The 12,669-nt window shown below is 37.9% G+C and overlaps 7 protein-coding genes across 13 annotated transcripts in view; 1 reads left to right on the top strand and 6 right to left on the bottom strand.

Moving 5' to 3' along the window:
• Window positions 1-12,669, bottom strand: part of LOC117692399 (histone H1-delta-like) — a 131,995-nt gene that overhangs the window by 104,566 nt on the left and 14,760 nt on the right. For all 7 annotated transcript variants that reach the window (XM_066079592.1, XM_066079593.1, XM_066079596.1 and 4 more), the window contains exon 3: window positions 7,373-7,527. The gene's annotated coding sequence lies outside the window, so the exon portion shown is untranslated. The remainder of the gene's footprint in view (window positions 1-7,372; window positions 7,528-12,669) is intronic.
• LOC136273921 (histone H4) lies at window positions 123-526 on the bottom strand. The gene has a single exon (XM_066079642.1). The coding sequence runs from the start codon at window positions 487-489 to the stop codon at window positions 178-180; it is 312 nt and encodes a 103-aa protein (XP_065935714.1). The 5' UTR covers window positions 490-526; the 3' UTR covers window positions 123-177.
• On the bottom strand, window positions 1,360-2,370 carry LOC136273904 (histone H3). Its single transcript, XM_066079625.1, has one exon. It carries the CDS (start codon window positions 2,258-2,260, stop codon window positions 1,850-1,852), a length of 411 nt encoding a protein of 136 aa, XP_065935697.1. The 5' UTR covers window positions 2,261-2,370; the 3' UTR covers window positions 1,360-1,849.
• LOC109617317 (zinc finger MYM-type protein 1-like) lies at window positions 3,064-5,457 on the bottom strand. Its single transcript, XM_066077870.1, has one exon. The coding sequence runs from the start codon at window positions 5,455-5,457 to the stop codon at window positions 3,064-3,066; it is 2,394 nt and encodes a 797-aa protein (XP_065933942.1).
• LOC136273877 (histone H1-delta-like) lies at window positions 8,395-9,780 on the bottom strand. The gene has a single exon (XM_066079599.1). It carries the CDS (start codon window positions 9,097-9,099, stop codon window positions 8,509-8,511), a length of 591 nt encoding a protein of 196 aa, XP_065935671.1. The 5' UTR covers window positions 9,100-9,780; the 3' UTR covers window positions 8,395-8,508.
• LOC117692397 (histone H2A) lies at window positions 10,813-11,587 on the bottom strand. Its single transcript, XM_066079583.1, has one exon. The coding sequence runs from the start codon at window positions 11,585-11,587 to the stop codon at window positions 11,207-11,209; it is 381 nt and encodes a 126-aa protein (XP_065935655.1). The 3' UTR covers window positions 10,813-11,206.
• LOC105320409 (histone H2B) lies at window positions 11,681-12,451 on the top strand. The gene has a single exon (XM_011418340.4). It carries the CDS (start codon window positions 11,681-11,683, stop codon window positions 12,224-12,226), a length of 546 nt encoding a protein of 181 aa, XP_011416642.2. The 3' UTR covers window positions 12,227-12,451.

Raw genomic sequence — 12,669 nt, 5'->3', positions numbered from 1 at the left:
ATAACCCTTTCTGTATTCCATGAACTCCTGTTCTTTATGTCAGATATACATATATCATAACCCAGTATGTACAACATTTCACAACATGTGTGATAGAGGCATCTTTTCTAAAAATTTGGTGGCCGTTAAAACGGCCGTTTGTTGTCCTGTGCGTGTAGCACAAAGGCGGTTGGTTGTCTAACCACCGAATCCGTAGAGGGTACGTCCCTGTCTCTTCAGAGCGTAGACAACGTCCATGGCTGTGACGGTCTTCCTCTTGGCGTGCTCTGTGTATGTGACTGCGTCACGGATGACGTTCTCAAGGAACACCTTCAGGACACCACGGGTCTCCTCGTAGATGAGTCCGGAGATACGTTTGACTCCACCTCTGCGTGCAAGACGACGGATGGCGGGCTTGGTGATACCCTGGATGTTATCTCTCAAGACTTTCCTGTGACGCTTGGCGCCCCCCTTTCCAAGTCCTTTTCCTCCTTTACCACGTCCAGACATGTTTTCTCTCAGTTAGAGTGTACTGAAATGATCATCTACTGCCGCGTGAATAGCTTATAATGCCCTTTATTTACGACCCGTGAGAGAGCATTCTACCTTGAAAAGTTCGGCAGGGAAAAATTAGCAATAAGTAAACTCAACGCTGATTGGCTACAGTGTAAACGCGCCTCGGCGCTTGTTTGTTGACATGTTGTCTGCAGGCACTTTTCTGTTATATAAGATATATTTAATAAAACTTTTTTGGGTTTCTTTTTTTTTAAAAAGAGGGATGGTGGTATTGAATAAATCATTTGTTCCAGATTTTCTACATCTTACCAAAACATAGGAACACAATAATTATTATCATTTTGCTTTTGTTTAATATCATTTTTTAAAGTGTAAACACACATTCTGTATTAAATCTAGTAATAAATACATGCAAAGAAAAAAAAATCATTTTTCTTACCGGTGAGTACATATCAAAATGAAAACATAATGCAATATGATGATATTTACTTTAGCAATTTCAGTTATAGTGTAATTTCAATGTGTATTTCTTCCCTTTTTGATGAATTATGCACCAGTGATTCAGTCAAGTGTTCATTTCATTGAGATAAAAAATACACTTTCCATTCTTTACAAGGAAACCGAATAAAAGAAAACAAAATCCGACAAGAACATGAACACATGCTCATGACATACTTTACCACTGAAATATGAAAAAAGAACTACAGGGGACAAATATTACACAAATTTCAATTTCATGCAGAATCGCTCTTTTAGTAGTGAATTTTCCTACTTTTAAACTAATTCATTGCACTATCTTTATATTTTCTTTAACATAACACACAGTTATATGTGCGAGCATCATAGCACGAATGTCTGAGACTGTAGTATAAGAATCAAATATGGTTGCAATAATTATAAAATATTATGTGCCATACACATTTCTGTCGGTAAATTTTAAGTACTGATGCAAGTACAGCCCTACATTTTCCGGCAATATTTTTCTTGTAATGTTATGACTAAATGCACAACTTACAGAGAAAAAAAACAATCACAATGCAATCATATGTATAGCTGTATGGTATAGTATAATATATTCTCTTCAGAAGGGCCTTTTATATTGTGTCAGATCAAATCATTCTACCCATTGACCATTGTCATGTTTGTAGTTCACAGTGAAATATGATAAGAAGGGCAGAGTTTAGAAGTACATATTATGTGTGTAGGGTTTAATCTCATGTTTTCAAAATGTGCACTTTTTACTTGTGCAATTTCGTTGAATTGTAGTCGTCATTGATTGTAATATAGGCATCTTTTCTAAAAGTTTAGGTGGCCGTGAAAACGGCCGTTTTGTATTTGTCAGAGACAAAGAAATTTAAGCTCTCTCGCCACGGATACGTCTGGCAAGCTGGATGTCTTTGGGCATGATGGTGACTCTCTTGGCGTGGATAGCGCACAAGTTGGTGTCCTCAAAGAGTCCAACAAGGTAAGCTTCGCTGGCTTCCTGGAGAGCCATGACGGCGGAGCTCTGGAATCGCAGATCAGTCTTGAAGTCCTGAGCAATCTCACGGACCAGACGCTGGAAGGGCAATTTCCTGATGAGCAACTCTGTGCTTTTCTGGTATCTCCTGATCTCACGGAGAGCGACGGTTCCGGGCCTGTATCTGTGGGGTTTCTTGACTCCACCAGTGGCTGGGGCGCTCTTACGGGCGGCCTTGGTAGCCAGTTGTTTACGTGGAGCCTTTCCTCCGGTAGATTTTCTTGCAGTCTGCTTTGTACGAGCCATCTTCGACGAGTGTCAAATGAATGAATGAGGCAGTTCGCTCTCTGTATAAATTTTATACCGAGTCGATGAATAACAGGTCTGCCTTCAAAATCACCGCGCCCTCACTAACGACCATTGCCATTGGTTATCTAACTGAGAGAGCTGGCCTGTGATTAGTCGGTAATAACTCGTGCCCATTGGCCCGGTGCAAAATCATTTCAATCCGGCTTTTGCACAGAATTTGTGAACTTAGAAAATTAGGCGTATATCGGTGAAATTTAAATTTAAGAGATACAGAAAAGCAACCAGTATAAGACTAACAGCAAATTTCGATAGAAATACAACATATACATGTCTTTAAAACTATTCAGCGATTTTCATGTTCATAATCAGATTAAAATCAACAACTCATCAGAGGCGTAGTCACAAACTTAAAAGTGGGGGGGCTCAAATCCAAGAAAGATGTAAAACGTGTAATATAAAGAAATTAAGATGTAAAACATGTAATATCAAGCCCCTGTCTAAGTTGAATGAGAGGACTTCAAATAGTGCATTTAAAGTTGATTGACATTCATCACAGGTATACCACAATCAGAATCTCCAATACTGCAGCTATCTTGTAGAAATTACTAATCTTGATGAGATTCGGAATGGCTAGAATATATTCTAAAGTACATATATGTAAACATAAAGAATACTTTTCAGATGCAAAACAAATTTATTAAACTTATACATGTAGGTTTGAAAATGAAGAGTCCTTAGATAATTCAATACTTAATTCTTGGAAACCAAACTGAAAGAGAACAGTCTTAATAAAACTATAGTTAATAGTTTCCAAAGTACAGTTTCCGACTTGGAATCTTCTGGATGAATGACTTTGCTATTTCTTTGATGTTGACTTGGTCTGTTCTCTCTTTGTGAACAAAGCAAGTCATACAGTGATTCAATCTTGCCTGCGTCATTGTACTTCGGAGGTAGGTTTTAATCCTCCTTAAGGACGAAAAAGATCTTTCTGGTGTGGCAGTTGTGACTGGAATGGTAAGATAAATTTGTACAAGCTTCGTAACTTCTGACAGAAGTTTCTTTGTGATAGGCTCCTTCATGTGTTGACAAATTGTATCTATCAAGGTAACTTTTTTGATTTCATTTTCACTGTCAACTTTGAAAATATCAGGCAACATTTTGAGCTGCTGTTCAAGCCTTGGAAAAGAAATATCATCTTTGTAAAGCATGGCAATTTCTTCAGACACAGAAAACAACTCTCCATTTGCTGCATTTAGCAAAAGTGATTCGATTTCCTTGACGATGGTCATGTTTTTTTGTTCAAATCTGTTTTCAAGAGTGCCTACAGCTTGTTCTAATGCTTCAAAGAACTGCTGTTTAAAGTAATCCTTGGGATTGTCATATCTATGGGGATTGGATCCATCATCTAATCTTTTGGGGGCACGCCTATATCTTGGAAGTGTTGGTTCGTCTGTCAGGTCTTTTGCCTCTGCACAAACTGCATCATAAAAGTCAGAAAACACAGAGTCATTTCTCTGGCGCTCAAAGTAGGATACAGTGGCTTTTGAAGCTCTGATAGCATCCTGTGCTGAAGTATTTTTCCCCTGGATTGAAATGGATAACTGCTCAGATGCAGCAAATATTAAGTGTGATAGCTTCAATCCAAAATATGTTGAAAACTTTTCCATCATAGCCAGTTGTCCACCTGCTCGTCTGGAGTATTCATCATTAGTATTAGTATGTATGTCATCTAAAACGTCCTGTAGAACTTTGTAGTTCTGAATTACAGATTCTATAGCATATGTTCTAACAGTCCATCGAGTTGGACAAATTGGTCTGAGGTTTGGTGAACTAAGATTTGTTTCTTGCAATTTCTTTTGCATGAAGAGATGTTTTCTCTTTGGAGATAGACAAATAAGTTTTTCAATTTCAGTGACCAAGTCCATTGAGTCACGTATTGCGGAACATTTTTTGGTAACATCTTGAACACTAAGATTAATACAATGAGCAAAACAGTGGACGCTAATGGAAGATGGATACTGGTTCTGGATTTGTTTTGCTACACCTGTTAAGTGTCCCGACATATTTGGCGCACCATCATATGCCTGACCCCGACATAATTCTAAGGGCAAACCACTTCTAATAAGAACATCTTTCACTGCCAAAGCTATAAAGTCACTTGTTTGTGAATGAATTTCAAAAAGACCTAACATATCTTCATGAATATTGAAGCTGTCATCAACCCATCTGACACATACAACTAACTGTTCTTTGTATGCAACATCCATAGTCTCGTCTGCCATAATAGAAAACCATTTTGCCTGTCTTACATCATCAAGCACAGATCTCAAAATTTCCAGTCCAATCAGAGAAATTTGTTCATTCACAATTTCTGGAGAAACATATCTCCCCTTTTCAATCCATGACAAGATTGTTGGGTTATCTTCAGCTCGCAATTTAAGTAGCTGAGTGAGGTGACCTTCAGATTCACTGTGTCCTCTGACTGCAAGTCCCTGTCGTAATAGAAATTTCAAGGAAGACAACTGACAGGAGAGTGCCAATCGTCTTTTCTTCTGGTCTTCCTGTTCCTTTTTCTCTATCTGCTCACTTACAGCCATGGCACCACTTTGCAATCTCCTAATATTTAATTCTGCCTCTTTATGAGCTGATGAATTTTCATGTTCCCTGAAACGATTCATGGCCTTTTTCCAGTTTGAAAAGCCATTTTTAGAAAAGGCCAATTCCGCATTTTTACTCAGCATCAAAACTTTTCTCTTAACAGCCTTTCTGCAGAAAAAGCAGAAGACATTTTTTCTAGTTGTGCAAAGTGTAAGCCAAGGAAAATCATCAAACCAATTCCCTTGAACAGCTCTTGTTATGGTTTTATTCTTTCTCTTTATTGTGACTTTTGTTTGCTGTAGTATGGCTTTATCACGTGGTTGAAATGGAGTGTTACCAGTACAGCAAATGTCTGCACAGTCATCTGCGAGTGCTGTTTTTTCAGAGCAACTTTCGTCAGCCAATGAATCGATAAACTCTGTATTTTCTGTGTCAACTAAATTCTGTTTTTCTTCTTGTACTATTTCCCCTTCCATAATTTTTTGTGCACTTTCCTTGTTGCTGTTCTCTTCGGCAGAATTCTTATCTTCTATGACTTGGCATTTTTCTTCATACAGCGTGCTTGTTTTGTCACTCTGATCGGATTTAATGTCCATTTTTTCTGTCTCATTATGTATGATTAAAATTGATTTTTCTTTATATGCTGTAAATGTTGAAGGTTTCATACCTTCAGTTTGTTTCTCGGATGTTTTATTCTTTTTCTGAAAGAAAGAACTTATGGATTTCTGTTGCTTAACTTTTTTTCTTGATTTCTGTGGACTTTCTGACAGTTTTCTTTTTTGATGTACTGATGTTTGTTTCTTCACGAGTGGTACAAAATGATTTGGTTCAAACAAAGCACCATCACGTGTATCAAAATTGCCATCTCTAGACCACATGATATACATAATCTCAATGTGCCCTTCATTTACTTCATTTGAACTTACTGGGTAAAATAAATTGTTGAAAAGTGGCCTGATTCCCATATTAACCTCAGGATAAACAGAGTATATAGGGCGTTGGAGAACTGTGGCCAATGCCATGATATGTATTAAACCAGACCATGCCCTATCTGTACATGTAGAAAGTGCAACATTTCTCACATTGGTTTCATTTTCACTGCTAATCTCAGCTGTAGGAAATATCATTGCTCTGGCATCATTTAAATTCCTAGACATAAATTCTGGGTTCTTGATGACAGTTTCTAGAGCAGGATGATCTGTGTACAATTGTCCATTGCTGAAGAGTTCGCAAGCAGTTAAAATGCGTAGACTTGTGGACAAATGCTCATCTCCACAGAGCACAAGTGATGCACTATTATATAAGCAATTTCCATTTCCCGTGCATTTCAGGGCTTGTTGGCCACCTTCATCTACATTTATTTCCAAGGGAATTAACATTGACGCTAATTTATCTGATTGGAGTCTTTCATAATCAGGTTGACACGAATCACCCTGGACTCTTCGCAAATGTTTTAAACGTATGCTTACCACAGAGTCCTCATCGTTTATCTTCATTGCTGACAATAAATTGTCAAGTTCATTCATGGTTCTGAAATAAAATTCCAGGTGTTCAAATAGATTTAACTTGATTTTTGTTTTAGTTACAGTAACATTAATATTTCAATTTGTTAACTCCAGAATAGCGTGAATGAGTGGTCTTATACAACAGTTTCATCTATGATGTATTAATTCTATATCAATTTAATCATTTTGCTAATAACACAAAACAAAATAATCATAAAAACTTACTGATTGAAAGAGATGGTCAGACTGCAAGCATATAATCACTAATGAATCAGCAAATAATGAAAAAATCCAGAGGTTTGACAAATCTTACTTCACGGCCTATGTGTTAAACAAGAAATGAGATACAGCAAATAAATAATGACTTTTAGATGTCAGCACAAGGGGCAGCTTGTACCTCTAATGTAATTTTGTTAGATAACAGATGCTGAGTGAAACAGAAACGTCTAAACTTAGGTCAAATTTATGACCCGCACTCCCTATCCCAAACATGCGAACACAAGAGGTCTCGACAGATTTAATTACTATACATTACTATTACTTCAAGAGAAATGCTTACTCAGTTGTTGCTGAAAATAAAATAAATTTGCCATAAAATGAGAACTGTTATAATGGTTTAATATAATATTTCAACATAGCTGTGATTTTGTTCGACATTAAGTGGGGGGGGCACAGACATACTCTTGCCCCCCCATATCTGAAAGTGGGGGGGCTAGTGCCCCCGCTGCCCCCCCTGTGACTACGCCTCTGCTCATAGCAACTCAATGCATACATGTAGGCCCTATAATCCGTTAAATACATCCATCAAATTCATAACTGATATATATAATGTATATGTATACCCTAAAAGGTCGAGTCGCATTATATATTTTTTTCAGAAGCCAAAAATGTTTAGAGAAGAGAGAACAATACATAATCAAGATGCACTAAGTACGTTGTATATATATGTACACATATTAGAATATTAAAACAAAAACAAAATATATAAATAAATAAATAAACTTACCACGATATCTCAGAAAATGCCATGGGATGTAATCCAGTGCACTCATCCTGTAAATGCAGAGAGAAATGAGAATAGTCTGCTGTTCCCACATTCATAGTGACTGACACAATCATGTATATTTCATCCTGTATATGCACATTTCACATGTTCCTGTCCTGTAGAATTCAACAAAATAATAATTATGACTATGCCCCTTATTTATTTTTTGTTTGCTTTTGAAAAAGATTGACAAGCATGAATTCAATCACATGTCAAATAAAAAAAAAAGGTAATGTGCATGCAGCCTCATCCTACATCTATGATTAGATATGTACTTGTTGAATTAACAATTACATTTAAATGAGTTCTTCTGTTAAAACATTCCAATGGCATGTAAAAAAGATTAAAAAGTAAGTGTTATATGCTGATATATGAATTCAAAATATTGTGAATTAAACAGGCCTCATTCGACTGATTGTCGCATTTGTGATATTTTCATATCCCTTATTTATTCTTATACTCATAGAAAAAAAAAAAAAATCCTCCTTGGAAGGGGGGTGTTAGGTGTTTGGTGGGTTATTTATGGGTTTTTTGGTGTTTTTTTTTTGTAATGTTGGGGACAGAGGCAGGGTGGGCATGCTATTGTTTAAAAAAAAAGATATCATTTGCACATTAATATTATTTTTTTTACAAGTTTAATATAAAGGCTAAAAATGTCATATTCATTACATGTTTCATGTGAATATATGTCAAGTGCAGAGACTAACATTTTCTAAATATAGGAAAACATGCACAGATAGTAATAATGCACGTCAATTCATTTTGTTTGTGTCTGTTTTTTGTTCATTATATCATTCATAATCAATGGATGATATTTCCAATACAAATGAAGAAATAAAGTAATGAATGAATGAATACATGGAATGAATACCGACAGTCGTCACCTTTTTTTTTATGCGATTTTAAAAACTATGTTTTATTAGATATGCACCCAAGCATGTAATATTACATTTATGACACACACACACACACACACACACACACATGTACGTTTCTTTGTTATTTGTAATTGAGACATCTTTTCGAAAAATATGGGTAGCCCTGAAAAGGGCTTTTTTTTTTTTAAAGTGAGCAATCTGCAGTGATGCTGGAATTGCTTATTTCTTTGCTGCTGCCTTCTTGGGAGTCTTGGCTTTCTTTGCAGCTGACTTCTTAGGTGTCTTGACCTTCTTTGGCTTGGCTGCTGCCTTCTTTGGGGATTTAGTTGCTGCCTTCTTCTTTGGAGTCTTAACCTTCTTCGGTCCGGCTGCTTTCTTGGGGGACTTCTTCTTCTTCTCTGCAGTCTTTTTCTCTCCGGCTACCTTCTTTGGTTTTGCTGCTGCGGCCTTCTTGGGTTTTGCTGCCTTAGGCTTGGCAACTTTCTTGGCCTTTGGCTTCTTCTCAGTCTTGGGCTTGTCACCAAGCTTGAAGGAGCCACTGGCGCCTGTGCCCTTGGCTTGTTTCAGAGCACCTTTCTTCACTCCGTTCTTCAGAGCCATTTTCAAGTGGGCGTTGATGGAGTTGACGTCGTTGCCGACTTTGTAGTTGGCCATTATGTACTTTAGAATGGCTTGTCTGGAAGATCCGCCACGCTCTTTCAAAGATTCCAGGGCGGCCCTGATCATGTCAACGTACTTGGGGTGCGCTGCTGGCACCTTAGGCTTTGTAACCTTCTTCTTGGCTGGGGTTGTGGTTGCTGTATCTGCCATGGTTTCGGACGAAATGGAAACGGCGTTCTATTCACTGCGAACTAAGACGAGGAAATAATGGGGTCACAAGCACTCGCTGTTTTTGTTTACATCGAGCGCGGACGTCCTCGAAAACATCCCCTAAAATCGAAGCGCTTGTTCATACTGAGGTCGATGTGTGTTTTGATGTTGGTGTTTGCATCCTTGTTTCGACGTTTCATAGGCCGCAATTGTAACTATTCTACTAAAAACACGTAATGTGGATATATCTGTAAAGTATTATCTGCGTTTCGCCCGTAAAAATATCACGAAAATATTTAAAATTAAACGAAAACATAGGCCAGACTATCATTTTGCAACTGCACAGACAGCTAAAAGTCGCGCAATCTCTCTAAAAATTATAATTTTTTACAACTTATTCAGGGCTATAACCTGTTCACTTACTGAGACATGTATACTCAATGTCGTTTATTGTGGGGTGAAGTAATTCATGTTTCTTTTTTAACGAAACACGCGACAGCTCCGTGCATCCAGAAACACGCCACACAAAAATGCGTGCCGGGAAAATGTTTACTCTAGAAATGATTATAAATTTAAAAACCTGTCGGATAGAACAAATGAGACCAACACATAAATATCAAATTTGACAAAGGAAAAACTATATGTTAGTTTATCTATTACACGCAGCATTCTAGTGCAAAATACGCTGTAAAATCGTTTTGCTTATATACGAATTGTAATCCGACAAAGAAAAAAAAATTCCATTCCTTTATTCCTTCACTAATTAATTAAACAAACTAAAATTTGTAAAAAAGAATTTTTATTTTAAAAATCCATTTCATTCATTCATTCATTCATTTTTTGTATTCATCGCGAACCTATCTTTTTTTATCGTACCGAATGGTTTAGCTGCGCCTCAGAGTGTACACCATTACCTTAAATTAGAAAGAAATAATATGCGGTACCAAATATGTAATAAACTTTTCCAAGAATGGCATGCGACCAGCATGCGAAGTTAAAACACTTATTCACAGAACACACATTTCATCCCACATTGGTATTTGCATGATCTCTCGTTTAATTTTTCATCCTATATTAATTCTAATACTGTAGATTTGATTGAAACCATCTACCAGCAACGTGTGAGGCAAAAATCGTAAACTTATTATCTCGAGCTACCTCCAAAAAAAAAAAAAAAAAAAAAAAAAAAAAAAAAAAAAATCACATGTACATCAGATTGCATTTATAGATATATCCATAAGCCTATACAGATGTAGATTTCGAAATTAATGCACATACAATTTATACAATATTCACCCCTAGCTTTCAATATCATTGATCTCTGACATAAATGTATCATTCACAGTAGCACTTCATCGAGTATAAGTACATATGAATCGTAATAATTTAACATTTATGTGACAGAGTATGCATGTGTGTATATATATACGTTTCTTATCAATGGGTTTCAAACACTTCAGTTATATAAACACAGAAACCTAGAATTGTATATTTCCTTTTATACGACAAGTCGTTATCCAAGCACACAAAATCAGTTCAGTTAGAAATGTTATTAATTAACGACCTGGTTAAATATACAGCACGCAAATTGTGCGAACATTCACGTGAATTTCTCCATAGTCTGTATCATCTATATGCGCCAAGTGTCTATTTATTTATTTTTTTTATATTTATTTATCTCTCTCTCTCTCTCTCTCTCTCTCTCTCTCTCTCTTTTAAAGTCTGGCGATTTCCTTTACAAAATTAAATCGGGGAAAACGTTGATTACATGCAGTCAGGGACGAGGATGGTATATTAATTGACAGCGTAATAGAAATGAAATTAATCGAAATACAAATAGAATGTGCAAATCGGAATCAAAATATTGAACACAGACAGTTTTAAATTAATGTGTGTGTGTGTGTTTCTTTTTTCTTGAAAGCAACTGCACGCACGCTAATATATACCGTTGTCTCGATAATCTAAGAAGCGTGTATCTACGTGTGCTTTTTATATAAATGCTTATGTGCATGTACACTGCATATTATAGAGGCATCTTTTCGAAAAATATGGGTGGCCGTGAAAACGGCCGTTTGGTATAGACAAAAAAGTCGACAGAGCTGACTTTTTACTTGGCGGCGGGCTTCTGGGTCTTCTTGGGGAGGAGCACGGCCTGGATGTTGGGCAGAACACCACCCTGGGCGATGGTCACGCCGGACAGAAGTTTGTTCAACTCCTCGTCGTTGCGGATGGCCAGCTGCAGGTGACGGGGGATGATTCTGGTCTTTTTGTTGTCACGGGCTGCGTTGCCTGCCAACTCCAACACTTCAGCGGCCAAGTACTCAAGAACGGCGGCCAGGTACACAGGGGCACCGGCTCCGACTCTCTCGGCGTAGTTGCCCTTCCTCAGCAGACGGTGGATACGACCCACGGGGAACTGAAGTCCGGCACGGGATGATCGGCTCTTTGCCTTTCCCTTCACTTTACCTCCTTTACCACGTCCAGACATTTTCAAGTTGTAGGTTGGGTGCTGACAAAATGATATCAACGAATAACACACGATGCGCTGCGCCACGCTATTTAAACACTTCCACGGATTGAAATGTTCCGCCAATCGCTACGCTTGTCTTATACGCACCTCGGGCAAACCGACCAATTTAATGTTTACAAGGACGTCCGCAATTTACCTGTTCGCTTCAATCCCCCTCGCGTGATATATAAGGCCGCGATTCGCTTAGCGCCACTCATAGTTTCAGTTTGCCAGCAATCTGTAAACATGCCACCCAAAGTCGGATCTAAAGGAGCTAAGAAAGCCGCCACCAAGGCCAAGGCCCAGAGAACTGGGGACAAGAAAAAGCGCAGGAGGAGGAGGGAATCCTACGCTATCTACATCTACAAAGTCCTGAAGCAGGTGCACCCTGACACTGGAGTTTCCAGCAAGGCCATGAGCATCATGAATTCTTTCGTCAATGACATCTTTGAGAGAATCGCCGCCGAGGCTTCCCGCCTGGCCCACTACAACAAACGCTCAACCATCACCAGCAGAGAAATCCAGACTGCAGTCCGTCTTCTCCTGCCCGGTGAATTGGCCAAGCACGCTGTCTCTGAAGGCACCAAGGCTGTCACCAAGTACACCAGCAGCAAGTAAACTGCAAGCAGTGGCAGTTTGATAAAACAAAACGGCCCTTTTCAGGGCCACACAAATTTTTCGAAAAGCTACCATCTTTATAATGCAATAGTAAACAACTGTTTCAGTTGTGTGTACTGGTTGTGTCATTGTAATGCTGTCAATTTCTTAAACGGTCCTTTAAGAAAAATAAACAAATACATGAAGAAAAAAAAAACCCTCAAATACACATACATCAAATACAAATTATGCATCAGAGGGGTACGTACATGTACAATAAAAACAAAATCTTTCCCAATTACAGCACATGTGCCCGATTTCCACATATTTCTCCTATTTTCGATGTAATAGTCTTAGAGTACAGAAGATTCCCATTGGTTGTGTTTATTTATAGTTGTGTTTATATATAGTTGTGTTTATTTATAATGGCACATAACTGATAGTTATGACTGAACAATTTAACA

Source organism: Magallana gigas, chromosome 3, assembly GCF_963853765.1.
Source record: "Magallana gigas chromosome 3, xbMagGiga1.1, whole genome shotgun sequence".
NCBI classification, from domain to species: Eukaryota; Metazoa; Mollusca; class Bivalvia; order Ostreida; family Ostreidae; genus Magallana; species Magallana gigas.
The sequence above is the reverse complement of the archived record's forward strand: the minus strand, read 5'-3'. Positions and strand labels throughout refer to the sequence as shown.

Coding starts and splice junctions, on each gene's coding strand:
- LOC136273921 (XM_066079642.1), bottom strand. CDS start 489: ATGTCTGGACGTGGTAAAGGAGGAAAAGGACTTGGAAAGGGGGGCGCC.
- LOC136273904 (XM_066079625.1), bottom strand. CDS start 2,260: ATGGCTCGTACAAAGCAGACTGCAAGAAAATCTACCGGAGGAAAGGCT.
- LOC109617317 (XM_066077870.1), bottom strand. CDS start 5,457: ATGGACATTAAATCCGATCAGAGTGACAAAACAAGCACGCTGTATGAA.
- LOC136273877 (XM_066079599.1), bottom strand. CDS start 9,099: ATGGCAGATACAGCAACCACAACCCCAGCCAAGAAGAAGGTTACAAAG.
- LOC117692397 (XM_066079583.1), bottom strand. CDS start 11,587: ATGTCTGGACGTGGTAAAGGAGGTAAAGTGAAGGGAAAGGCAAAGAGC.
- LOC105320409 (XM_011418340.4), top strand. CDS start 11,681: ATGTTCCGCCAATCGCTACGCTTGTCTTATACGCACCTCGGGCAAACC.